The sequence below is a fragment of the Hyperoodon ampullatus genome (assembly GCF_949752795.1).
Source record: "Hyperoodon ampullatus genome assembly, chromosome: 11".
Lineage (NCBI taxonomy): Eukaryota > Metazoa > Chordata > Mammalia > Artiodactyla > Ziphiidae > Hyperoodon > Hyperoodon ampullatus.
In genome coordinates this window covers 34924535-34950087 of record NC_136924.1, presented here as the reverse complement: position 1 = coordinate 34950087, position 25553 = coordinate 34924535, and the positions used below count along the sequence as shown (strand labels likewise).

Genomic DNA, 25553 nt, shown 5'->3' with positions numbered 1-25553 from the left:
GGCCCAAAAACTCACTGCAAAGAAGTCCCACCCCCGCCACCCCCCCGCCGCTGCCACTTCTGCCCCGCTGGGAGCAGACATTATTCCCCTTGGGGCTCTAACACACCAAAGGCGACGCCCCCTCCTGGAAGGGATCTGCCACAGCAGGAAGCCTGAAGGGAGGTCCTGCTGTGCCCAGCCCTCTCCCAGGAAGCGTTCGACTGCAGAGTAAAGACAGACTTTTTCCAGAGCCTCCCTGTCTGCTCCGGCTCTGCCCCACCTTCCCTCTCACCCAGTTGGAATCCTGGCTGCTTTTCAGAGGAGGGGAGCTTGTCTCCCAAATCCCAGCTTGATCAGACCTGAACTGAACTCATGGGACCCAGCTGTTCCCCAGACCCTAAGGAAAAAAAGGGTCTTTCTGTGGGGCTGAGGTACAGGTCCGGGGCTGCCTCCAGGACCCTGGGAGAGGGGAGGCTGCAAGCCCCACCAGGTCGCCAGGGCTGGGGAAGGTACCCTCCCCAAGACCGGGGAGAGAGGAGGGCAGAGGAAGCAGTAAAGTGTGTCCATGCAACACAAGCTGCTGCTCCTGTGAGCAAGGTGGCTGCTGGCTGGCCGTGTGCCAGAGTAAGGTGAGGGGCGACCTGTGAGTGGGACAGGTGGGTGGGCGGGGCGGCCTTTCTCCCTTCGTTCCTGTCCACGTGATTAACCCCCTCAGGTGAGCCTGCCCACTTAGGCCCAGGGGGCACGTTAGAGCTTGCCCTCCTCTGGGGGCTCTGCTGGGGCCTGTGCCTGGACACAGCCCCGCTTTGCCCCTGGCCCCAGGGGTGGGGCTGAGCAGGGAAGAGCCCGGGGCAGAGGAGAAGCAGGATGGGAGGGAAGGGACCTCAAACTCGGTGAGCTTGCTTCTCTGGGCCTCCCTCCAGCACACCTCCGGGGCTGATCACCCTAGAGAGCGTTGAGGCAAGGTTTCTCAACCTCAGGTCTAAGGGGTTCAATTAGCGGGCCATTAGAGAGGTATGAACCCCCTGAAACGATGCAAGATTTTGTGTGGAGAGTATGCATGTACTGATAAAAGGGTCTATAGCTTTTATTCTAAGCAGGGTCCACACTCAGAAGAGGTTAGGATCTCTTGCTGCAGAACTTCGGGAGCAGATAGGTGAGAGGCCTGGCCAGGGCATCCTGGGGACTGCCTGGGCACTTCTGGGACCTGTTATTCCCTAGGGCAGCCTGCTTTCTATTGGCAGAGCTGAGGAGGTGGGGCGTGCTGAGACTTTGTGAAATTGCCCTGAGATGACTGCGCATTTCTAGGATAACTAACCTGCTTCGGAGACTCACGGGCTAACCCCTAACAAGTCCTTGGCCTGAACCAAGCCATCCCCACCTGGCAAGTGGGGTGCCTCCCTGCAGCATCCTCCATCCCTGTGGTGCCCCGCCCACCCATCCCTGGCCCTGTAGCCATGTAACTAGGAGAATGACCACCGGGGCAAGCGAGGGGGCCATCGTGAACCCCACCTTGGCTGTACAGACAGTGAACAAAAGGCTTGACAGATGAAGGTGGCTTATGGGCCAGCCATCATACACTTGCCAGACAGCCAGGCAGCTAGCCAATCTTCCTCGATCCTTTGCCGGCCAAGATTTTCCCTGCAATCCCAAATCTCTCTGAAGATCCAGCCAGTTAAAGTCAGCCTCAGACATTAGGGTGAGTCAGAAAACACACAAGTTGGCCCTGAGCAGACTGGGCTGGGCAGGGCAGGATGGAGAACTGGACAGAGGCTGCCCACACAGGAGTTAGCTCTGTTACTAGCTGCTCTGGGAGCTACCAAGTTGGTGGGGGGAGCAGGGAGGGGGCCGGGGGGTTGGGGGGGCAGTAAGAAGAAACCCTGTTGGCTGATTTCACCGGCTGGGTGGGGTCCTTTGCTTTATACCTCCCATGTCATTCACGTTGGAAATGCCTATCAAGCACTTGCCACGTGCTCGGCAATGTTCCAGGTAGGAATACAACAGGGAACAAAAAAAGCAAAATAAAATCCCTGCCTTTGCCCATGGCAGACGGCGGTAATGCTTGGGGAATATTCACAACTTCTCCCAACCATGCTGTGAGATAACTGGCCTTGCTGGTGCTTTGGACGGGTGAGAAAATGCAGGTTTGCCAGAGTGACCCACCCAGGCAGCTGGGCTGGACCCTGGACCCACCCCCAAAGCTCGTGCTGCTTCCACCACGCCTGATATTAGAGCTTTCTCAGAAGCAGAGTTTCCTAAAACTGAGGGTGACAACATTTGTTGAGCTCCTACTGTGTGCCAGCAGGCCCTTTACACAAGCCCTTTGATTTAGTGTTTGCAGCCAAAAGGGTAGCCAATGCCCTTGCTCCCACTCTTTTATAGATGCAGAAGATTGAGGCTCAGGCAGAGGGTAATTTGCTTGAGGTCAGGTAGCAGCGCAGGACCCAGCCCAGCCCAGGAATCTCTGCCAAGGTTCCCAAAGTGCCAATGTCCCCAGTGCTCCTGAGACACAGTAGAAACTGATGGACCTTACTGAGTGAATGTCTCTGTCCCCGTGCACGGAGGGGTGGGCCCTTTCCTCGCTGAGCACATGGCACAGTGTGCTCGGTGGACAAGGCCTGCACCTGGTCACCTGGAGGAGAGAGAGGACAGTGAGGTGATGGGACTGAGCTGGGTCTGGAATGGTCTTTGCTGATCTTTGGTGGCTGCCCAAACTATTGCAGGCCTTCCGAGGGGGTGGGAGAGCTGGGAGCGGCATGAGCCAGGCCTGGCGGATGGACAGGCACAAGCTGGCTTTGGGGCCAGGAGATGGCCTGGAAAAATGCAGGGCTCGGGAGCGTGAGGGGCTGGCCAGAGAGAGAGGTGAGACCAGGCTGTGGAGATCCTGAGGTCTGAAGATTTGCCCTGGCAAATCCGGGTAAAAGCCCCACCAGCTCCCCAGATTGCTTCAGATGCTGAGCCCAAGGCAGGGTTAGGAGGTCAGGAAGTTGGACTGATTGATGCCTGGATAATCCCAACAAAGTCCCTGGCTTCCCCCAGCGATGGGGCCCGAAGTGAATTAGCCCAAACCCCCTGATGCTGGCTCTCAAGCTAACTCCGAGACCTTGGTGCCTGCAAGGAGATATGATCAGTTCACTTTACAGTTGAGGAAACAGGCTCAGGGAAGCAACGGAGTCTTACCTGAAGCCCCAGACCAGGGGCCAGAGTGGTCCCTTGTCTCTGTGACTGGTCCACGCCAGCCTGGTGACTTTCTCCCGCTTTGAAGGTTGGGGAGGATGGCACGTGTTATAGAAGCACTTGGCTGTCAGCATGCCCAGTGGGGCGGAGACAGGTGAGTTGCGCCTCCCCAGTTGGATTGTGAGGGGTTTTTTTTGGCCACACCACGTGGCTTGCAGGATCTTAATTCCCTGACCAGGGATCAAACCCGGGCCCCTGGCAGTGGATGCTTGGAGTCCTAACCACTGGTCGGCCAGGGAATTCCCAGACTGTGAGGGTTTTTGATGGAGACAAGGGTCCACCCGGGAGAGCCCTTGAAATCTCGCATATAGCTGGCAGCACCAGGGAGCAGCCCGAGGCAGTGTGCCTAGAACGCAGCCTGGCTCAAATGGCTCAGTTCTACGGGTCCTGAGGAACAGAGAGGTCAGCTACGAAGTGCAGGAGCCAGGATTCAAACCCAACGATGTGGCTCACAGCCCGTGCCTTGACCCCTGCACTATGCCACCTCTCTGAGTTGACCTGGCAGGTCCACCAGATGCCCAGTCCAGCACCCTCCCCAGCGCCACAGCCGTCTGAAGCACCCCCAGGAACTCCAGGCTGGCACCCCTTGCCTCTCAACCCCTCCTCACCCCCCTTCCTCCTGCTTCATTCAGTCTCACCCCTACACAGAGCCCAGGCCTCTAAAGCAAGGTGGCACCAAGCAGACACCTCAATAAATCAATCTTGTCCTCTTAAGCCAGAAACAATTCCACCCCTGCACAGCGTGTCCCTCTGGCCTCATGCCGTCGTCTTGGATCCAGCTGGCGACTCGCAAATGAGCCCTGCATCAGGACTGAGGACTGATGTTCATTAATAGGAAACCTCGGGGTGGTTAATTGGTATTTATGTCCCCAGGTTCACAGCTCGAAGTTGATAGCTGGTGCTGTTCCCGTCGGCCTGAGGCAGGGAGAGGGGCTGGATAACGCGCGCGCGCGCTGTACCGGGACCCGCAGTTCGCCCACCCTCCCCGGGGCTGAGTTTCACCCTTGGCCACGCTTGCTACACAGGGCGGATGGCTGTGGGTGGAGGTCACCTTTGCATGTTCAGGTTCCTCCCTCCCCTTCGAAAAACTCCTACCGGCCCCTTCTCCTCCCTAGAGACCGTGGAACTGAAATCAGACCAACCTGATTTAGACCCCAGCTCTGTTTGGGGCTAGCTGTGTGATCTTGGGCAGGTTACTTAATCTCTCTGAGCCTCAGTTTCTCCATCTTCAAAACTCTAAGGCAGATGAGACACAACTTCCAGAGCCAAGTTCGAGGCCTGAAATACAGCAGGTGCCCAGTACACCACTGTCCCGTGGACACCCCTGCCGTGTCCCCCAGGCCCCTGGTCGCAACGTGTTCCAACTGAGCTCAGCATCTCCTGCCCCAGACCTCTGCTCGCATCACCCCCACTGCCACCCCCAGGAGCCCAAGCCAGAGGCTGGGTGTCATCTGGGACACCGCTTACCCCACAACAGTTAATCACCATTTAGTCCCGACAGCTGCACCTCGTATGGGTTTGTCCCGTCTGTCCACGTCTCCCCACCCGCTGCTGGAGTCTTGGATGTCTTCATCTCTCTGGATTCTCAACACCAGCCTCCTAACTGGTCTCCCTGCCCCCAGTCTCATTCTGCTTTCCCTCCCCGGGAAAAGCCTGCCTTGCAGCCAGAAAGAGTTCCCTAAAGAGTACATCTGATCAGGTCACTCTTTTGCTTAAAGCCTTTCCGTGGCTCCCCACTGCCCTCAGGACAAGGTACAGTCTCGGTTTCAGACAGGATTTACAGAATCCTTTGCGGCCGCCCCCCCTCACCTCTCCCACCTCACTTCCTGCTGGGGCTCCCGCGTACCCTGTCCCAGGCCCTCGGCTCGTCGTGCTGTGCCAGACTGCAGGTAGAGGACCCCAGGTGGCCTGTGTGTGTATTCTCCCATCTCTCCTTTCCCCATCTGTCCTAACTCCCACTTCAGGACTTGGCTTGGGCATCAGCTCCTCCAGGAAGTCTTCTCTGCCTCCCCAAGCTGGTTAGGGCCCTCCTCTGGGCTCCCACAATCCCCAGTGCTTCTGTCTTTCTTTCCTGCAGGAGAACTCTGTACTCAGTAGGTGTTCAGACATGAATGTTGCAGGCCCATCCCTAAGAGGTCTGCACAAACAGGAGGGTGAGAGGGCTGCAGAATTCAAATCTCCCCCAACTAAGAGGAGCTCCTCCCTGGGACCTCCAGGCTGTCCTGAGCCTGGCCTGAGACCCTGCAGGAGCCTCAGGTCACTTGGGTTCTCCATGAGGCAGCAGCCAGGGCTCGCTCAGCCTCTACCCCAGCCCCCATTGCCTGCCTCCGGCCCTGCAGGACTCGGTTCTCTTCACCAAAGGATTACAACCATCTGCTCTTCCAAGCATTTCATGAGCCCCCTGAAGCAGACCCAGGAACCTCAGGGGCCGAGCCCAAGCCCAGCAGCAGGCCATCAATCTTCCTGCCAAAGCCATGGCAAAAATAACCTCCTAGTCCTTGGCCAGGCCCTTGGTGGAAGCTTTCCTGGCCCAGGGTTCACAGAGCAGCCTCTGGATTGGGCTCCTTGCTGCCAACCTGGCACCTCCAACCCAGCCTCTACACAGCAACCCTAGGGCACCTCCCCTCCTGAAAACCCTCAATGGCATCACTGCCTGCCTGAAGGATGAAGTTCCTGCCCCCCCAGCTAGCCTAGGAGACACACGTGATCTCACTGCACCCACCCTCCCGGGCTCCCCAGGCCCCACCCCGCCCTGCTTCAGCTACACAAGCCCGCTTACTGCGCTCCCACCTGTACCTGCCTTGGCACAAGCTGTTGCTCCAGCTGGCAGGCCCTTCCCACCTCTTCCCAGGAAAATGCATATTAAATGTCATCTCCTCTGGGACTCCTGCTTGGATTGCCCAGGAAGGCAGGAGTTTCCTCCTCTGGGCCCTTTCAAACTGTGTGTACTTTTCCGTTATGGCCCCGTAACACAGTGCTGTCCTTTCTTCTTTTGGTATTTGGCTCTCCAGCTAGACCGAGAGCTCCCAGAAGGCAGAGACCAGGCCAAATTCTCGCTGTCTCTGACTTCCTCTCAGGGGCTAGCTTAGGGCAGGCACTCAAACGTTTGAGGGATAAAGGAAAGAAGAAAGGAGAGGGTCATGTCTTTCCTTCCCTGGCACCTCTGTCCTCATGTATCAAATACCGGCCGTGTGCCTACCCTGGGCAGGCTGTACTGCCCTCCATTAGTCGGGGTGTCTGGGCTTCTTTATCTGCTTCCAGTGGGCCAGAGAGAGCCCTTCAGAAGCAGGAGGCCTTGGGGTCCAGCCACGGGCCTGGGCTGTACAAGTGTCCCTCTGCCAGGCCACTGGGTGTGGAGGGCTTCCACTGACCGACCCCTCCCCTGGGCCTGGGGTTTCATGCAGGTTCAGGCTCTGGCTCTGCCACTCCCCGGCTGGGCGATTGTCTCCTGCCCATCCTAGAGAGAGGCTGTTCCCAGTCGGTCACCTGTCCATGCCCACAGAGGTGACCCCAGCTGGGTGACTGGACCAACTACAGCATAAGCCAACCCCAGGAGATTTTGTTCCCCACCTGTGTTTTGCAGGCACTCACCACTGCTGCGTAGCAAGCCTTGTCAGATGCTCTCAGATGTTCTTCCGATGCTGCCTGGGCTGCCCTGAGAGCCGTGCCTCTCGCCCAGTTAGAATCCTGGCTCTGTCTCGAATTTGCCACTTGGCTTTGGTCAAGTACCTCAGCTCCTTGAGCCTCGGTTTTCACTTCTGAAAATAGAGGTAACATCCCTTGCCTGCCGGGGTTGGTACGAGGCACAGGTGAGCCAGGCGAGGTGTGAGTGATGGCCTCAGGGAGACAGAGGCCACACTGGGGGCTGCAGAAGCGGCAGCATCACACCCCGTGCCCTCCAGGAAACACTCCCGCTGCTGCAGCCTGAGTCAGCCGCGGACATCTTGGCAGAGACGTGGGAGAAAGAGCACAGGACCAGGTGTCAGCCCCTGTGCTGCGCCCTTGCAGCGGTCGCTCCCCAGCTGCGTCTCAACCTCCCCCTGAAAAGGCTGACTGCCGTCCTGACCCCTGGGTCTGTGGCAGGTGGCAGGCAGTGATGAGGTCTCAGCAGCTGCCCACTGTCAGGGAGGGCCTTCCCAGGGTGCCCAGCAGCCGGGAGGTGTGCTGGGGAGACATGGAAGCCGAAGGTCTCAGGCCTCAGCCAGAAGCTAATAAACATTATTGGCTTACGGTGAGGGAGGGAGTGGCTCCGCAACCATCGAGACTGATCTATTGGTTAATTAGGAGGTTTCCACACCACAGACTACCCCAGCTGTGTGCAGGGACAGGCAGGGAGGGGGCCACAGGGTAATCAGGGCTGCTGGAAGGCCAGCTGGGGCCCGAGTGTGGCTCAGCGTCTCCCCGTAGCCAGGAGCACCAAATGGCTGAAAGAATAATGCGAGGGGTTTGGGTCAGGCAGTGGACCTAGGACTTGACGGCCGGGGGAAGCCCTCAGCACTCGCTGTGCCTGAACAGAACTCTCCTAAGGAAGGGGGCTGGGAGCCCTCTGAGATTTCTAGGGCATCCAGTTGAGCGTGGGGAACTGCAGGTTTGGGGAGGAGGGCTGATGGAGGATCAGGAAAAAACCAAGAAAAACCTTGGAAACCATGGCATCTGAGGAGGAAAAAAATGGGAAAAACCATATTCGGTTCTACTGAGTAGAAAAAGTTAAACAGCAGTGGGTTTGAACCCAACCTCTGCCAAACACTAGCTATGTGACAAACCACTCAACCTCTCTGATTCCTGCTGTCTACATCTATAAAGTGGAATTGATTGTATCTGCCTTGCAAAGCTGTTTTGATTAGATTGAGGAATGTAGCACCCCACACAGATGGGCAGACGGATTGCCCTCCTTCCTGCCAGACTGGTTATGGACAGCGTCTTGGGGCTGCCTACCTAAGGGCCTGCACTTGGCTGCGTTGAACCATTTTCACCGCCCAGGGGTGTCCACTCAGTGGACTGAGTGTCTGTCCCCAGCTCAGCCACTCCTCCTCAGAGGGCTCCTGGCTTTGGCCCCATCCCCTAGGGGCGTCCTGTTCAGGGAGAAGGGGAATGACAGACAGACGTACAACCGGCAGAGTGGAGGCAGACAAGGTTTATTCCGGTCCTCGGGCAGGCAGGGCCCGGCCAGGCTCTCTGCCGCGGACCGGTTCCCGACCCGGCTCCCCGCCGCAGCCGCCGCCCGTCGGCAGCTGTCCGCGAGGCCTAGCGTCCCCGAGGCAGCCGGCGGGGCCTGGGGACGCCGGGCGGACGCGACGGAGGGCGCGGCGGGCGCCCGGGGGACAGCGGGGGCGGCGGCGGCCGCAGGGCCACAGGCGGCGGAGGCGCGCGCGGAAGTGGCGCGAGGCGAGCGCGTAGACCAGTGGGTTGAGGCAGGAGTTGGCGTAGGCGAGGCAGTGCGAAGCCAGGCGGCAGGCGTAGGTGGCCGGGCTGAAGGCGAAGCGGCCGTACCAGAAGCAGAGGATGAGCGCGTGGTGCGGGCCCCAGCAGAGGGCGTAGAGCGCGGCCACCGCCAGCATGGCGCGCCCCGCGCGGCCCGTGGCTCTGCGCCGGGCCTCGGCCGCCGCCGCGCCCGCGGGACCCACGGCCGCCCACAGGAAGCGCAGCGTGCGTCCGTAGGCCAGGCTCACCACGGCCACGGGCAGCAGGTAGCCGGCGGCGAAGGTGGCCACGTCGAGGGCGCGGCGGCGCGCGTCCTCCCAGGCAGGCACGCAGAGCTCGAGCGCGCCGTAGCGCACGGTGCCGTAGTAGCTGAGGTAGGGCGCCGAGAAGAGCGCCGCCAGCAGCCAGACCAGACCCACGGCGGCGCGGGCGTTGCGCGGCGTGCGCAGGGCCCGCGAGCGCAGCGGGTGCCGTACGGCCAGGTACCTGCGGGCGGGCGAGGCGTCAGCGAGGCGGTCGGGTGGCCGCCTAGACGCCCGTGTCTGAACCTCGGGGGTGGGCGGGGATCGCGCGCCCGGCCTCGCAGGGAGGTTGTGGGGATGAACGGAGTCAGCGCGCAAAGCGCTTAGCGCAGCGCCAGGCACCTAGCGGGGCTGTGTCAGAGGCTCAGAGAGAAGTGACCGGCCCGAGGTCGTCAGCTGGACAGTGATCCTGGGTCTGACCCCAAGTTTCAAGCCATGAAAGCCAGTCTGACCACAGCCTGAGCCAGGTGTGGGCGGTAATAAAATATCTGATGAATTCATTGGTGTGTTCCTTTTGCCATTCATTTCACTCTTACAGAGCATCATGTGCCAGGCCCTGTGCTAACACTTGGGACACAGAGATGTTCTCCGGAAGCTCCCAATGGAGTTGGGGGGAGGGCAGGATGATCCCCTCAAGCATGCCCTGCAGTTGCGCAGAGACTGGTTGGTGGGGGCCAGGGAGCTGTTCCTTTTCCCCCTCCTGTGTCCCTTTTTGGTCCCCCATTCTCTCCTTTCTAAGGCCGATGAGAATCTGTTCAGTTCTTCCCTCCCCAGCCCAGACCTGGCCAGGTCCCCGACACAGCTCACCTGTCCACCGAGACAGCCGCCAGCGTGAAGCTGCTGGCGTACATGGTGAGGTAGATGAGCAGGTGCACAGCCTTACAAACGAGGGCCCCAAAAAGCCAGGCATCCAGCGTGTAGATGGCGGCCTGGAAAGGCACGCAGCACAGGATGAAGCAGAGATCGGCCACTGCCAGGTTGAGGATGAACAGATCCGTAGTGCTGCCCGGCTCCTGCCAGGCACTCAGGCCAGGCTGCAGCAGCACTGCCAGCACCAGCCCATTGCCCACTGTGCCCAGCAGGAAGATGAGGGCAAAGACCACGGGCACTGCCACAGCCCCCATACTCCCTGGGCTGTCTAGCGAAACGTTCTGGGCATCAGCCATCTCCTCATCAGACAGGCACCTGAGGAAGAGAAGCTGGAGTCCTCAGGCAGGAACCCTCAGCTCTGGTTACTCAACTCAGGGGTCTAGTCCCCCACCCTGGGCCTGGCCACGTCCCGTGGGCTCGAAGCTTGTGGGGGATGGGGGTGGGGGTGGGGACAGAGACAAAAGTTATCACTGGGATCCACTGTGCAGGCTCCTGACAGTCATTGGTGTCTAAGGTGGGTTTCTCAATTTCCTAGGGAACACCCCCATAGCCCAGGGCGTGAAGGGCTGATTAGGTAGTTGATAGACACCTTCAACCAATGATGCAGGTAAAGAAAGACACAGGCAAAGTGGGGTGGGGGGAGGGGCAGCTCCAACCCCAGGAGCTGATGTTTTCAATGGGGATCTGAAATACAGGGAAGGCTTTTTTTTTTTTTTTTTCCTCCTTTCTTTTTAGCCACACAACGCGGTATGTGGGAGCGGTATGTGGGATTTTAGTTCCCCGACTAGGGATCGAACCCACGCCCCCCTGCATTGGAAGGGTGGAGTCTTAACCACTGGACCACCAGGGAAGTCCTAAGGAAGACTTTGGGACATAGGTCAAATTCACCCAAACATGGGTGACATCCCTGAGTCATTGGATAGTCCAGTTTAGTGAGAGCATGACAGTGGCACAGCTGGGAGAACCATATAAGTCACTGCCCCCTTTTTACACATGAGGAAATTGAGGCTCAGAAAGGGGACATGGGAGGCTAATACCACACTTTGAGTGGCAGATCTGAGGCTGTTGCCACCCTGGTACCCTCCCAGGCTGGAGCACTCATCTGAGAGCCTGTAACAGGTAGTGCTTCTACAATCTGTGTGCGCGCGTGTGCGCGCACACGGGCATCTATGCAAGCTGTGCTCACTCCTACTCCTGCCCCACCCATGGCCCATATCGACTGCTACCTGGGGGTCTCCCTACATGCTTGGACCTCTGGGGTGGCTGGACGAATTAAGGGCAAGGGAGCCAGGCAGGGAGGAGGGAGGAAAGGTGATATCTGTGTCTCCCACCCCAGCATGCAGCAGGTCCCCGCAAAGCCCAGGATGGGCAACACCCACCTCAACCCTGGGCACTGGGCTCCTGCTTGATCCTGGGCGAACCGGCCAAGCTGAAGCTGCCTCCTGGCTCAGTGGCCGCCCCTTGGTGCCTACCTGCAGGTACAGGTCTGCCTCTCAGGGCTCCCTCCTCTCCTGAGCTGGACTTGGGCACTCCTTCCGAATAAGTAGCTGCTTCCTCCTCATTCCCCGATTTCCTCCGAATGGCATGCTCTTCTGTCCGGCTCTCCTCTGCCTCTCTGCGTTGCTTCTGCCTCTTTCTGCAGCGAGTAACCCATTGATCTCGCTCTCTGAGAGTCTCGCTTTGTAGTTAACCCCTTTGTGCCCAGGGCCCAGTCCATTCCTGGCCCTCTCACCTCCTGTGGTCCTGCTTCCCCATCGTCCCTGCTCCCTGCTCCAAGAAGGGCTCCAACCGAAGCTCAGAAAGGACCCCTAGTATTTTTTTTTTTTTGGCCGCGCTGTGTGGCATGTGGGATCTTAGTTCCCTGACCACCCCCTGCACTGGAAGCATGGGGTCTTAATCACTGGACCATCAGGAAAGTCCCGGGACTCCTAGTCTTGAGTGGGGTGTCCTATGCTAGGAATCCAGGAGCCCCTTTTCTGCAGACTTCAGATAGGACTACTTTTCCTGGCCCCTGAGAATCCTGAGACCCATCAGTTTCCCTAAGATTGTTCCAGGGGTTCAGTCTGCCTGAAGCCTGCAGGGTTTATGTGCCTATCCAAAGAGTCTGGCTTTAGCCTGAGGGCAATGGGGAACTAGAGAAGGTTCTAGATCAGGGACAGGACCTGCCCATTTATTGTGTAATTAGTTTATTACGGCCTGGGGTTAAAAGGATGAATAGAAGGGGAGCAATTTAATGAGTGAGCCATTAGGAGCCTCTTGTCCAGGCAAGAGCCAAAGAGGTTACTAGGTCTTGGTGAGTGGCTGTATCGTTCAGTCATGGGGGTCTGGTCTGGACCTCTTGGAGGAGTGGGCCACATGGCCACATGCTTCCAGAGGGTTAGAGGTCAGCACCTGGGGTGTGAGGTGCATTGGATTTAGCAACAAGGTGGTTGTTGAAAACTAGACAAGTGTAGTGGGGCCAGAAGGCTGTCTGCAATGAATTAAGGGAGAGGAGAGGTGGTGGGGACTGTGTGGTGTCTTTCTAGAAGCTGGGAGGGTGGGGTGAATGTCAGGAAGTCTGTGAAAGGGGAGAGAAAACAGTCTGAGGGGACGCTGTTGAAGACAGGACTTGTAACCAAGGCCTGAGGAGCCGGGAAGAGACTCTTCAGAACTAGCTTCCCATAGACCCTGGGATTTTCACCAGTGCTCAGGCCCCTCTAAAGTCTCATGTCACCCATCCCAGATGCAGCGCATCCCCAAATTTTTGGAAGCAGAGACTCACTGAATTGAAGATATTAGGTATACCTAGATTCTCCAAACTTGAATTCAGAGCTATCAAAATTGAATTAAGGAATTAGAATTGTAGAATCGTGTGATCTCTGAAGAGCAGAACTGTAGGATCCAGACTTGGTCTGGTGGGATTTAAGAATTTAGGGCTCCACAACCACCCTGTATGAAAGTAATGCACTGTTAAGATTCCAAGAAGCCTGGACTCATGAAAGTGGCAGGCCTGGACCCTGAAAGCCCCGAGGTCCCTGACACACTGTCTTCCCTCTGCTTGGGAGCCCCCAGCCCACCATGTCCCTCCTTGCTGGAGGCTAAGCTCTGGATGGGCAGGGGCAGTACTAGGGCAAAGAGTTCCCAGCAGCAGCAAGGCTGAGCTGCTGATATGATAGCAGAGGAGGAGGGAGGATGGTGGCAACCAGAGAGACCAGCTGTGGGGAAGGCAGGAAGGGCGCCTCGCTGTGGCCCGAGTCCCAGCGGGCCCCAGGCACCCCCTCTTCCCCTGCTCCAACTGCTGCTCCTGGTGACTGTGGCCTTGAACCCTGCACCCAACGTAGAGGACAGATGCTGGGCCCTGAGAGTGGTCCCCAGAGACCCAGGCTCCGCAGGGTGTTTAAGTGCAGCTTGTCCGCGACTGGCCCTCAGCCCTATAGCCTGTCTTGGCCTCTGGCGATGACCCGTACGTGCCCAAGCCCAAGCATATGTGCCCAGAGCTGCCACTGCACCTGCTGGCACCTCGTATGACCCCTCTGGATGGTGGTGGAGGAGCTGTGCCACAGTGGACCTGGGCCAGCACAGCTCCACACGCTGAGTCGAAAGCTGGCTGATGATGCGGTGCTCTACCGCGACAAGCTGGCCCAGGGTGTCGAGGCACTGCCACCGCCCCACACTGTCAGCGGCGGCGCCTGGGAACTACAGGATGCAACGGTGCTCGCTGTGTACCACTGGCTGATGTACCTCACCTAGGTCCACCTTATCTCAGCCTCACCTACTGCGATTTGTCACCCCGTGGCTGCTCATGGCCACCCACTATGACCTGCCAGCTTGAGCAGACCACGCACATCAAGCTGCTGGCTTGGCCAGGGGCTGGCACCAGGCTGTGTGTACTTGCTGCTGTAGGAGTGCACCTGGTGCTAGATGCCCTACCCATGTCTGTGCCCCTGATGTGGCCACAGCAGCCCCCTCCCCCGGGGCTGCATCCCCTAGCACCCCAAACTCCTGGACCCCAGCCTCAAGCTCCTCGGGATCACAGACTAGGATTCTCAGAATCCCAGCATTAAGATCCTGATGGATTGGGCCAGAGCTCACCCAGACTGTCCATCCCTAGACACCAAGGCTGAAGGGAGGGCTGGGGATGGGGGACGGCAGAAACATGGTCCCATCGTTAATGAAGAAGGGCCTTTTCATCCTCCCTGCCCTATCGCCAGCAAACTACGAGCTTCCCAAGCCCACATTATGCTGAGGCTGGAGGCGCGGTGACTCAGAACCCATCCTTTACCCCCACCAGGTGCCCGTAAGGCTGACCGCGGAGGGCAATGGAGACAGAAGCACCAGGGGTTGCGACTGTGGGAAGGGGACAGTCATCTTCAGCAGGGAAGCAGTGAGCCGTTGTCGGGGGCAAGGCAGGGTGGGGCCTTGCCTACGGGACTGTAGCAACAGCTGAGTCCAAGGCCAGAAGTCTGGAGGGGGCGGGGCGATAGCAGAGCCTGAGCTCGCTACGCCCCCTGGCGGCTGATCTTCAGGCCAGCAGGCCCCGGGAATACGGAAATGCAAAGGCCCCGATACCAATATAACAGCCACTCTTGGTAGAGCGGGGGAAACTGAGGCACACACGGGGGAGGGGCCTGCCTAAGGCCACAGAGGCAGGAACAAAGTGGGCTAGAACACAGAGTTCCAGACCATCGGGGGCCTCTCCAATAGCGAAAGACATTCTTTCCTTTGGGGCCGAATCTTCTGCTTCTCCCAAACATGGGTTTGGGTGCCCAGCCCCTTCTTATCTGGGCAGCTGTAGGCCATCCTTTGGATGTGGAGCAGAGGTCGAGGTGTCCACCAAGGCTGCAGAGTAGGTGGGTGGGTGGCGCGGGAAGGGGCCTGCAGGGCTGGGGCTCAGCTGCCCTCTACAGCGGGAAAGAATCCAACTGAGCCAAACAGTGGCTCCAGCCTCTATTACCCGAGCTGCCTGGGTCCCATCTTAATTTGGGGGAGGCGGTCAGCTCTGAGATCTATTACAGTCCTCAGGAGCTGGCCCTCAGAGCCCCAGCTCCTGCCTGATTCTTCGACCAGCGCGGGACTGGGGCTGCTCCGAGAGAATAAAGCAGACCAACACGTCACAGCCAATTTCCACAGTTACTTCATACTCACAGACACAAGCACAGGCCTCACCCCAGCCTGGCCCAAGGACTGACAAGAGTTCAGAGCCTCTGGCCTGGGCTGGCCAAAGGCCCCCCTCTCTGTCACTGTGGAGGAAGGGGGACCTTGGCTCTGCTTGTCACTACACAGGACTCAAGGCAGTGCCCCGTGCAGCCGCCCCACCTCCACGAAGGCCTCCACGCAGCGGTCAATGTCCTCCTCACTGTGCACCGCTGAGATCTGGACCCGGATCCGGGCCTTGCCCTTGGGGACCACAGGGTAGCTAAACCCGATGACAAAGATGCCTGGGAGGGTAGAGAGAGTCAACCTGGGGCTCACCAGAGCCAGACAGGCTTTGGGGGCATGATATACAGCTCCTCCTTTTCTGAGGACCACAGAGGAGAAGGGAGCTGCCCAAGATCTCAGACATGGGACTGCCTCATGGCCTAGGGTTTCCAAGCTTGGACAGACAGCTGGTCTAAGAGGGGTAGTAGAGCAGGGAGAAGGGGGGTATTCACAGCTTAGGGGTTCCCTCCTTTTCTTTTAGGACCCACAGCCACTCCTCATGCCCCGGCCCCCTTTACCTCTCTTCAGCATGTCATCCGCCATGCAAGAGGCCAGCCGAGCATCACCCAGCATCACAGGGCAGATGGGGTGATTGGCTCCCGAGATGGTGAAGCCAGCAGCCTCCATCTTATTGCGGAATCTGTGAGCACAAATTGGGGGTCACAGGGAGTTGGGGGGCTGTGGAGCAATCACATCCTCTCCTGATGGGCATGTGACCCAAGGTTTGTGACCAAGTCTGCAGGAGGGACCAACAAAGACAGAGATGCAGACCCAGAGAGGCAGATGGGAAGCATTTGCAGAGAAATGCGCCAGGAAATGGAAGGAAGAGGCAGAGAGAAGAGGGAGGTGGGTAAGCAGGCAGCCCTTGGTTAAGAGAGCTGAGTCCCAGTACAACCCGTTGGGGAAGTGGGGTGGGCAGAGGCAGAACCCGTAGGCAGGGAGCTAGGGCCTGCGCAGGCACGCAGGGCAGGCCCTCACCAGCTTCCTCGTCCCCGCTGGCCCCACCCTGCCCGAGACCGCACCGCTGGGTCTTGGCCGCCATAGACTGGACGACAGCGTTGCTCTCCATAAGCAGGTCCAGGGCCTTGGAGGCACAGCCGACGACAGCAGGTGGCAGACTGTTGGAGAAGAGGTAGGGCCGGGCACGCTGCCGTAGCAGGGACACCAGGGACCCAGGCCCTGTAGTGTAGCCCCCTGAGAACAAGGACAGAGGTGGGGATGGTGGGGCGGGGTGGCAGTCAGAGGCCAGGAGCCAGAGCTTACCCCATGCCCCTCCTGAGAGGACAGTCCCCTCTGTCTTCTTCCCTGCAGCCCCAGGTCTCCCCTTCCCACCTTCCCCAAGACTCTTCCAGGACCCTGCATGTAGTTGAGGGGAGCCCAGGGGCACAAGCCTGTAGGCACCTGATGCTCCGCCCAGCGCCTTCCCCAGCGTGGAGTTGATGATGGTGACCTGGTCCATCACGCCCAGCAGCTCATCTGTGCCCCTGCAAGGAAAGCCGCCACTGCCACCACTGGCCACCTGAGTGCCCAGGATCATGGACTGGGCTTGGGGGCTGGCCTCCCGGCTTCCCACCCTCCCTGAGGAGTCCAACCCAAGGCCTCAGGTGCCGTGTGCTCTCACCGTCCTGTGGCCCCCAGGAAGCCAGTGGCGTGGCATTCGTCCACAAAGACCAAGGCATCATATTGAGAGGCAAGGGAACAGATCTCCTGCAGGGGTGCGATGTCGCCATCCATGGAAAAGGCCCCATCGGTGGCCACCAGGCGCAGCCGATGCTTCTGCAGGAAAGATACAGAAGGTGGCCGGTATCGTGAGTTGGGCCAAACCACTCACTCTCTGTGCTGCTCGGGGCTCTAAAGGCTCAGCTCGCCCAGTGCCCAGCACAGAGGTGAGCACATAAGCACCACCATGTTGAGGCTGGTACATCCTCTCCTTCACTGGGGCCTCTCTGAGCTCTACCCACCTCTTCCAGGGCAGTCTGGAGCCACACTCAGCACTGGGCAGGAAGAATGCTCGCAGTCTCCTCTCCCAGAGGGCAGGATGGGGTGTGGCCAGTTCTGCCCATAAGCTCATGCCTCCCTTCTGCCTAGCAGGGGCCTGCCACACATACGGTGCTTACTAAAACTCAAGGCAGTATCGCGCAACGGAATAAAGCTTTGGGTCTGAGGATTTGGATTCAAATCTTGGTTGTTTCGAATTTTCAGGCTGTTTGCCTGTGAGTGAGGAGTTGGCCTCTGGAAGCCTCGCTTCCTTCACCGGGGGGTGGGGGTGGGGGTGGGGGGAGTGCTGGGTGCGGCAGCAAGACTGAGGATAAGCCCAGTCCTGGCCCCTAGAACCACTAGGCCTTGCCCCACCTGGGCCTCCTGCAGCTTGGCCTCCAGATCGGCCATATCCAGGTGGCGGTAGCGGTACTTGTGGGCCTTGCACAGACGGATACCATCGATGATGGAGGCATGGTTCAGCTCATCCGACAGGACTGCGTCCTCCGGGGTCAGCAGAGCCTGGCAGAAGGCAGTTAGGAGTAGAGCCATCACCCAACCACCCTGGGCTTCTCCCTCCCTCATGACTCCCCGTGAATCAATATTTCACTGCCAACCAGGGAATTCTCCTGGGCAGGGAGGCCAGGAGCCCTCTGCCTCTATCTTGGTCCCCAGAGCCCCAGGACTGGGCTGAATCAGGGGCTTTGCTCTAGCCGAAGGAGATGAGAACATGTTTGGTGAATGTGTGGCCCCTAACACCCTCAGCCTTCCAGCTGAAGTAGGTTATCCTCCAAATGCCCTGGAAGCTGGCCTCCTTGTAAGCCCCGGGATTCCTCCTAGAGACCTACTGGCCCAACCTTGACCTCCATTAAGAAATAGACACTGGAGCCTCTAGGCGTGGCACTGGCATCCTGCCAAGTTCTCTGGACTGCACACTCCCAAGCCTTCCACAGCCTCGCAGGTCTCACCAACTCCCACCCGTGGCCTCACACACCTCAAAGAGGCCGGCGTTGGCATCGAAACAGCTGGGATAGAGGATGGCGTCCTCCCGCTGGTGGAAGCGGGCTATCTTTGCTTCTAGATCCTTGTGGATGCTCTGAAGTAAGTGAGTGAAACAGTAAGTTAATGCCTCTGGACCACTTGGGACAAGTCCTGGGGACAGAGGCTCACAGGGCCACAAACAGATCCGCCTCCTACTTTTTGCACCACAAGGTTCACCCAGAGCTAACAGGAACCTGGCACGTGGTTCCCACCGGGAATTAGGGGCCCGCTAGGTGCTCTTCTTCCTGGTTGGGCCTTCGTTTTATAACGGGGGTTTGATGGTAGAATTATGGGTGCTAATGGCAAAGGAAGATGTGTTTCCCCGACATCAAACTGAGTGCCTTTGTTGCTTAATGGCAAAAAAGAGGATTACATAAGTAACTCTAGGTTCATTTGGGCCTCCATTTCTTACATTTGAAAGCTGTCCAGTCTAAAGTGCCCTGGATGGGAGTCAAGAGTTCCATTCATTTCACCTTCACCTTTTTGAAAGGACAAGTAATAATAATCACAAGGACTCAGAAGCACTGACTCTTGAGCTAGGCCATCTGGGTTCACATCCCACCACAACAGGCTGTGTGCCCCTGTGCAAGTCACTTAATTTCTCTGGGACTCAGTGTCCTCACCTCTATAACAGGAACAAAATCAGCACTTATCACTTAGGATTATTATATGCATTAATGAGTTAATATTTGTAATGTTCTTAAAATAGCACCTGACTCATAGCAAGCACTGTAAGTTTCATGTTTATAAAAGTTCGTTTTGTAACATTTACAAAATAAAATCAATAACCAACATTTCTTGAGCACTACTATGTGCCAGGCACTGTCCTAAGCATTTTTACATGTATTAACTCTTTAATTTGGGATAATTTTGTTAAGTAAAATTATCCCCACTTTACCAATGAAGGCATTGAGGCACAGAGAAGTTAAGACACTTGCCCACAGTACCAGAACCAATAAATGGTGCTAGGAACTGAGATCAGGCAGAATAGCTCCGGAAACCTTAATCTCAATCCCTGGCTTCTCTTCTTCCTTTCCCAAAGAGGAACAGGTGTAAGGAGCTCTGTTTTGCAGGTGGGGAAATGGATGTTCAGAGAGGGAAAGTTTCCTGCCCAAGGCTTCACAGCAAAACAGAAGCCTGAACCCAGCCTTTCTAGTGGACAGCTCTAGTGGGATGAGCTGAGCTGCCTGAACTAGCCCTGCTAACGGCAGAAGCAGACATCTGGGGTCAGCGCCCAACGCTGGGGACCACCCCCCTTCCTTCCCCGCCCATCCCCAGCCTGGGCAACACCTACTGTGTACCTGGGTGCCACAGATGAAGCGGACAGAGCTAAGGCCAGCTCCAAACTCCTCCAGGGCCTGCAGACCTGCCTGGATGACCTCGGGGTGGCTGCTCAGGCCCAAGTAGTTGTTGGCACAGAAGTTAAGGATTCCTGAGGTGGAGGACGGGGGAACGGACACAGCATCTCAGGGCCAAGAAGGGCCTGGAAAGGTGTCAGTACCAAGCCCTGGGGACTCAGAGAGGACATGAACCTGGATTCACCCTTGAGGAGGCAACAACCACACAGTATGGTCTCTTCTGGGGCAGAGGCCAGGATGGGGAGCTGGGAGCCCCTCGGAAGCACCAAATCCAACAGCTACAGGAGAGGGAGTGTTAGAAAAGGACTCTCAGAGCTGCACCTTGAAGGATGGGAAGTTTAAACTCTGGCTTTGGATCACATTCACCCAGAGGAACCAGCCCTTCCTCACTGGCTTCTTCTGTCCCTGAAGACCACCAGCAACCCCTCATCTGGGCCTTGGTTTCCTCGTGGGTAAAAGAAGAGGCTGTGTCAGACACCTGCCTTGGTCCTCAAACTCTACATAGTTGACTTTGCTGCCTGGTACAGAACTGCATGCCCAGCAGGGCTGCCTCTCAGACCTTGACCCTTGAATTATAAAGCCCAAAGTGAACACAGGTGACTCGGGGAGGAAACGAAGGCTTCAAGAGGGCAAGGTTTACTCAGCTTGGGAGAGGCAAAAACACGATGAGAACCTAGGTCTCCTAATTTTCCATTTTTTGACCTGCTCCAAGCTTTCCTGGGGAAAGGTAGAGAATTCCTAGGACCTCTGTTTTCAAATGAGCACAACAGCACCAAGGATTCCATGCCTATTTCCTTGGCAGAAGGCAGTCTGGGTTGACTGTTTGTAACCAGCACCCACCTGGGGCCTGGCACAGACAAGATGGGCAGTGACCACTGAAGAGACAGAAACCAGGGAGGCCTCGTGGGTCACTTCATGGTGTGACTTCTGCAACAGCCCTTGAGCCCCTTGCTCCCTGTGATTTTGGCCAGGAAGTTGATCTCTATGGCCATTTAGCTGACCTTCCAGCTCCAATATGCCAGAAGATCTAGACCAAAGCCCAGCTCTGCCTGCAGCTAGCTGGGGGCTTTAAGGCAAGCCACTTCACATCTCTGAGCGTCAGCTTCTTCGTCTGTAAACGGGAATAGTCATTCCTACGTTTTGACGTTTGCAGGAGTCCACGTGCAGCAATTAGTAGAAGCCTAAACAAAGCAGCAGCTCCAGAAATGCGGGATTTCTTGTTGCCACCTTCTTACCACCCTTCCTTGAAGCGGTACGGTGGGAGCCAGCTGTCTGTCTGTCTTTGTTTCTCACGTTTTCATAGGGCTGGATCGATCCAGCCCTGCCCTCTAAGCCAAAAAGGTGCTCAAAGGGCAAATTACCTGCCTGCGTGGAAACTGGTCTAACCAGGTTAGAGTTAACTGTGGGAAGCGGCAAGTCTGCCTGATAGATGGGAAAGAGTCCAGAGGCTACGTGTGCGCTCCCGCCCGCCCACTGCCTCCAGGACCTCGTATTTCAGCGAAAGCCTCAGAACGGCCCTTGAACACCGGGCCAGGTCTGAGGATTCCCAGGAGGGGGAGTTACCTCCGGAGATGCCGTCCACGTGGATGCGCGGCCCCTGACGGGACGTGATGACCCGCTCGCTCTTCCAGGTGCCAGCTCCACGGATGCCTTCCAGTTCCTCCTCCAGGATGCCACGCAGCTGAGCCAGCGCTGACTGCGCGCGGTGGCCGCGGGGGGCCCCGGAGAGCGCAGCGCGGAGGACGCGGCCAGCCCACATCATGCCCACCTCGCCAGCCCGCTCCTGGCCTTGCGCACTGCGGCCACGGCCTGATCACGTGGCGGGGGCCGGGCTCCGGCAGCCAATAGGAGTGAGAGGGGCTCTGCTACGGGGCAGGGGAGGCGGACCCCGGGACAGGCGGGCGGGGCCTGGCGGGATCTGCGGAGGACTAAAGTGGATTGATTTGTAAATTGAGACTGGAGCTGTCCGTGTGTGGGGGGAGGGGAGGTGACGGGGGAGGGGAGGTGACGGGGGTTGGAAGGCAAGTCAGGGCCGGGCCCACCAGACCCCCACCCCATTCTCATGCCCTGCCTCCACACCCACCTCTCGGAAGGTTAGGGGATGCCCTCTGGACGCCGGAAGCAGACACCTAGAAGCAGGCTGAGGCATATTCCGTGCGCTCCGGCCCTAGCGTTTCCCGGGTTCTGTCGAGTTCTTGGAACCCTCCCCGGTTCTCAGGTGCAAACGCCCCCAGATTTCCCCCACTGCTCGCCAGTCCAATTGCTCCGCGTTTTCCTCCAGTCTTAGAAGTATGGAAAAACACATCGCTCAGGTTTTTCTTTTTTTTTCAATTTTATTTTAAAGTTTGAAAATTACAAAGACAGCAAATTCTTCCAGGCACAAATAACACTTGTTTACAAACAAAAAGGAGGTGGAGGGGGAACGCGCAATTGCGTTTTTCTATTTTATTAAAAACAAGGGAAAGACGACTGTACAGGTTTTTTTCTCCCAGCTCCCGGGTGTGAAACATAAGTACTAGCCCTAGATATGTACATATACATATACACACACATACACACAGACCTAGCTCTCTAAAACTACTTAGCAATTCAAAGTCGACTGCAGTATGTCTTACTGTCCACTCCCCTCCCTCCCCTCTTCCCCCATCTACAACTACTTACAAAAGACTCAGAAGTGAAAAGGTCGGGAGGTTTTTAAGTGGTGGGCGGCAGGGCTGGAGCCCCAGCAGACTGCTAAGCAACACCTCTTGTACAGGAGGAACCAAAAATCAGGGGAAAAGCAAAAAGGTCCTCCTAGAATACAATCCAATTGTGTGGAAAAACCCAAGTTTCAACAGGGCACACTGAGGCACTTGGCTGAATGACTCTCCACCCTACCCCCAAAGTTTCCACTCCAGTTTAACAGATTTTCGGAAGCCAGAGACCACCCCCCACCCCCCCAATGGCTAGTTTCCAGCTGACTGAGAGGAGCCACAGTTTCTCAGACCAGCTGTCACTTCAACCCCCTCCACGTCTCTAGGACAATAGGGAGGCCACTGGGGCAGACTTAACAGAAGTGACAAGGAAACTGGATTTGGACGCTCCACTGCTCACCACTGGGAGGTGGAAGCCAGCCTAGAGAGGGTTTTTTTTTCCCACCTCCCTCCTCTGCCGTCCAGCTGCTGCCACCCCTCTCCTCCGCGCCTAGGTTCTGAAACTCTCACAAGCAGTGCTCAACTTAAAGAAAACTCAATGGCCTCATAGGTATTCCTACAAACCTTACAATTCCTGGGCTCGCTGTCATCTAGCCGCAAGAAGCTGCCTTGCCCATTCTCCCCCCCCGCCCCGACTTTCACCTTCGGAGTGAACCAACCATGTAACTAAACAAAACACACAAACCCACCCACATCCCCAAACCCATAAGCATATTAGTAACAAATCAACAGAACAAAATATTAAGTACATTCTCATCAATACAGAGATGAGATTTGTTGTTGCTGTCCTTGCATGATTGGTTAAGGAAAAATGAATTATTCCCTAATTTCTGAGGAATACAAACTGTCTCTTTATAAAGTCAGAAGGAAAAGGGGCCAAGGGTTGCAGATGAGGATCAAGAGAGAAGAAAGGAGAAAAGTATTTACAGAAAATAGGAGACAGGCAGGAGTGTCCACAAGGAAAGCCTCATTGTCACTTCTTCTTGCCAGCCCTCTTGGCACTGGACTTGGCTTTGGGCTTCACTGGTTTGGCCTTCTTAGGCTTGGATGCCTTGACTGGCTTGGCTTTGACAGTCTTGGGTTTTTTGGTTTTCTTGGGCGTGGCAGCCGGCTTCTTCTTGGCCTTCTTGACTGGGGTGGCTTTGGGCTTCTTGCTTGGGGCTTTAGAGGCAGCCTTCTTGGGCTTGGCGGCCTTCTTTGGCGTGGCCACCTTCTTGACTTCCTTCTTCGTCTTCTTGAAGGCCACTGACCTCTTGGGCTCGTCGCTCTTGGCCAGCCGGAAAGACCCCGAGGCACCTACCCCTTTGGTCTGTTTGAGGACCCCAGTGGTGACCAAGCGCTTGATGGACAACTTGATCTGGGAGTCGGCGTTCTCACCCACCTTGTAGTGGCTCTTGATGTACTTCTGGATGGACTGGCGCGAAGAGCCAGCACGGTTCTTCTCCGCCTGGATGGCAGCCACGATCATGTCTGAATACTTGGGGTGGTCTGTGGACTTCTTGGAGGCCTTGGCCCGCTTGGGCTTGGCCGCAGGGGTGGATGTGGAGTTCTCGGTCATGGTGGCCTGCCTGGTCCTGCTGTTGAAGAAGGCACCTTCCAAAGGGCCAGCCCTCGTCGGAAGCCCAGGAAAGCCTGATTCGGGAACTGCTCTGGCGCCTCTGGCTCCGAAGCCAGTCCGAGGCCGTCTCTCGGGGACCTTGCTCGGGTCGCGGGGGGAACTCGCTGGGCCGGGTCTGCGTGGCCCAGCCTCGCTGGTCTGTCGGTCGGTCTCGGCGCCCGGGTCTGCCTCCGCCTCCGCCTCTTCTGCCTCCCTTTTCCCAGCTCCGCGTCTGGCGCTCGGGCGGCGCATCCGGGTATTTAGCGGCGGCGGGCGGACCGCGGTGAGGACAGGGCTGCTGGCTGCCTGCTCCCGGCCCGGAATGGCGCTGCGCCGCCGCCATCTGTGTTTCTTCCGCTGAGCAAATCCGACCTTTCCCCCCGGCCGGGGCCTTCCCGCTCCCCGCCGCCGCCCGGGGACGCTGCCTGGCTCTCTGGGCTCCCCCACCGGGCGTCCCGCCGGCCCGGCCGCCGCCCCCCGCGCTCGCCACGCGCCCCAAACGGCGCCAAGGACCGCTGGCGCGCCGGCACATTTCCCCTTTGCCGGGGGCTGGCTCTGCGGGGCCGGGGAGCCCCGGTGCGGGAAACCCCCCGTAGCAAAGCTCCCCCCTGGGGCTACCGGGGACCCCGCTCCCGGCCCGCGGCGGGACCCCTCAGCCCAGCGGAGCGGCCCGAAAGCGGCCCCAACTAACACACGCGGCCCCGAGCCGGGCGACTCCCAGCCGGGCCGAGCCGGGACAGGGGGGAGGGGTCCCTCCCCCGGGGTCCGGTCACCTCTCAGGGGTCATCCCGCCACCGGGCCCCCCGCACCTCTACCCTCTCTCTGTCCATGGGGCCCCTAAGCAAACTTTCCCTGGAAGAGTTGGAAGGGCACTTTCAAAGTTTGTCCCTTCCCCCTCCTCTGTCTTCGCTCCCCCAGCGCGCCCCCTGACCTCTGCGTCGAGGTTCTCTCCTGAGACCGAACCCCGAATGCTGCCCGGGTCCCCTGAGGGAATGAGGAGGGGTCTCCGAGCCGCCTCTTCTCCTCAAAGACCCCCACATCCTCCATATGTCCTAACTGAGAATTCATTTATAGTCCTCCCTCAGCCTAGGAGTTTTGGGGTGTCAGAGACAGAGCTCGCCGCCTCTACCCCTAGGGCCCATCCTGGGGGTCCAGTCCCCCTCCCAAGGCTCCCTGAAGGCAGTGAGGGGGGCGGTCCACAATGAAGAAGCTGACCCGCAGGCTCTAACCAAAGACTGTCTTGGGGGCCCCTGGGATGAGGAGAGGCCCTGAGAGCTTTGGGAGCTTGGGAAAATGGGGCTCTGGCGGGGAGGTCGAGGAGGGGGTCGCGCTGCTTGAGTCCTGACTAATCCTCGGAAAGTGTGAGTTGTTCAGGGAGCCGTGGCCCGGACCACCGCCATTTTGCTGGGAAGATGCGATGTCTTTGTTAAAATGTATACATCTTTTCCCGTGCTGCTTGGCAGGTATAGATGAGGAAAGCAAGGGGCGCCACCATCTGTAGTGAACCTTGGGGGCTCAGAGGGGCTTTAGCGGTCTAGAGGCCAACAGATGGGACCCCAGAGTTCCTGGGACCCCTTGTCTGCAACAGACGTCCTACTCACGTGCAAGGTCCCGCAGGGTCCCGCTTGGCAGGGGCCCTGGGTTGAGATTCTAGGATGCTCGCTCTCTGAGCCTCCTCCCACAACAACCCGCTTTTATTCCCTAAGCAAAGAGGCGGCCACTCTTCACTTAAACAATACGCTGGTAGTGGGGGTTTATAGCTGGTCAGAATTATGAAGGCGGCTCTCCTGTACGGTCCCGGAGCTGTTTGCAGACACCAGCTGTTGAGGAAGAGGGAGGGGAAGGGTTGGAAGGTTTAGATGGGGGGACTGGTCGTAACTGGGAGATGGTGGGGGAAGGG

General features: G+C 57.8%; 3 protein-coding genes across 3 annotated transcripts; all 3 read right to left on the bottom strand.

Annotated features, from left to right (window-relative positions):
• Nucleotides 1-8335: 8335 nt before the first annotated feature.
• Nucleotides 8336-10673, bottom strand: GALR3 (galanin receptor 3). The gene is made up of 2 exons (XM_079715557.1): nucleotides 9747-10673; nucleotides 8336-9123 (listed from the first exon to the last, which is right to left on the bottom strand). Exons 1-2 carry the CDS (start codon nucleotides 10103-10105, stop codon nucleotides 8352-8354), a joined length of 1131 nt encoding a protein of 376 aa, XP_079571683.1. The 5' UTR covers nucleotides 10106-10673; the 3' UTR covers nucleotides 8336-8351.
• A 4233-nt stretch (nucleotides 10674-14906) lies between these two features.
• On the bottom strand, nucleotides 14907-21281 carry GCAT (glycine C-acetyltransferase). The gene is made up of 9 exons (XM_079714800.1): nucleotides 20927-21281; nucleotides 19307-19437; nucleotides 17959-18060; nucleotides 17340-17486; nucleotides 16609-16763; nucleotides 16389-16471; nucleotides 16010-16181; nucleotides 15506-15627; nucleotides 14907-15226 (listed from the first exon to the last, which is right to left on the bottom strand). Exons 1-9 carry the CDS (start codon nucleotides 21123-21125, stop codon nucleotides 15075-15077), a joined length of 1263 nt encoding a protein of 420 aa, XP_079570926.1. The 5' UTR covers nucleotides 21126-21281; the 3' UTR covers nucleotides 14907-15074.
• A 1640-nt stretch (nucleotides 21282-22921) lies between these two features.
• Nucleotides 22922-23614, bottom strand: H1-0 (H1.0 linker histone; the record flags this gene model as incomplete). Its single annotated transcript, XM_079715863.1, has 1 exon — nucleotides 22922-23614. One exon carries the CDS (start codon nucleotides 23612-23614, stop codon nucleotides 23030-23032), a length of 585 nt encoding a protein of 194 aa, XP_079571989.1. The 3' UTR covers nucleotides 22922-23029.
• Between the last annotated feature and the right edge of the window lie 1939 nt (nucleotides 23615-25553).

What these genes read in the sequence shown, in the direction of transcription:
- GALR3 (XM_079715557.1), bottom strand. Translation starts at nt 10,105, where the DNA reads ATGGCTGATGCCCAGAACGTTTCGCTAGACAGCCCAGGGAGTATGGGG. An exon ending in GCGGCTGTCTCGGTGGACAG is followed by an intron (nt 9,124 to 9,746) that starts GTGAGCTGTGTC and finishes GCCCGCCCGCAG; the next exon opens with GTACCTGGCCGTACGGCACC.
- GCAT (XM_079714800.1), bottom strand. Translation starts at nt 21,125, where the DNA reads ATGATGTGGGCTGGCCGCGTCCTCCGCGCTGCGCTCTCCGGGGCCCCC. An exon ending in GCTTCATCTGTGGCACCCAG is followed by an intron (nt 18,061 to 19,306) that starts GTACACAGTAGG and finishes CACTTACTTCAG; the next exon opens with AGCATCCACAAGGATCTAGA. An exon ending in CCAACGCCGGCCTCTTTGAG is followed by an intron (nt 17,487 to 17,958) that starts GTGTGTGAGGCC and finishes GCCTTCTGCCAG; the next exon opens with GCTCTGCTGACCCCGGAGGA.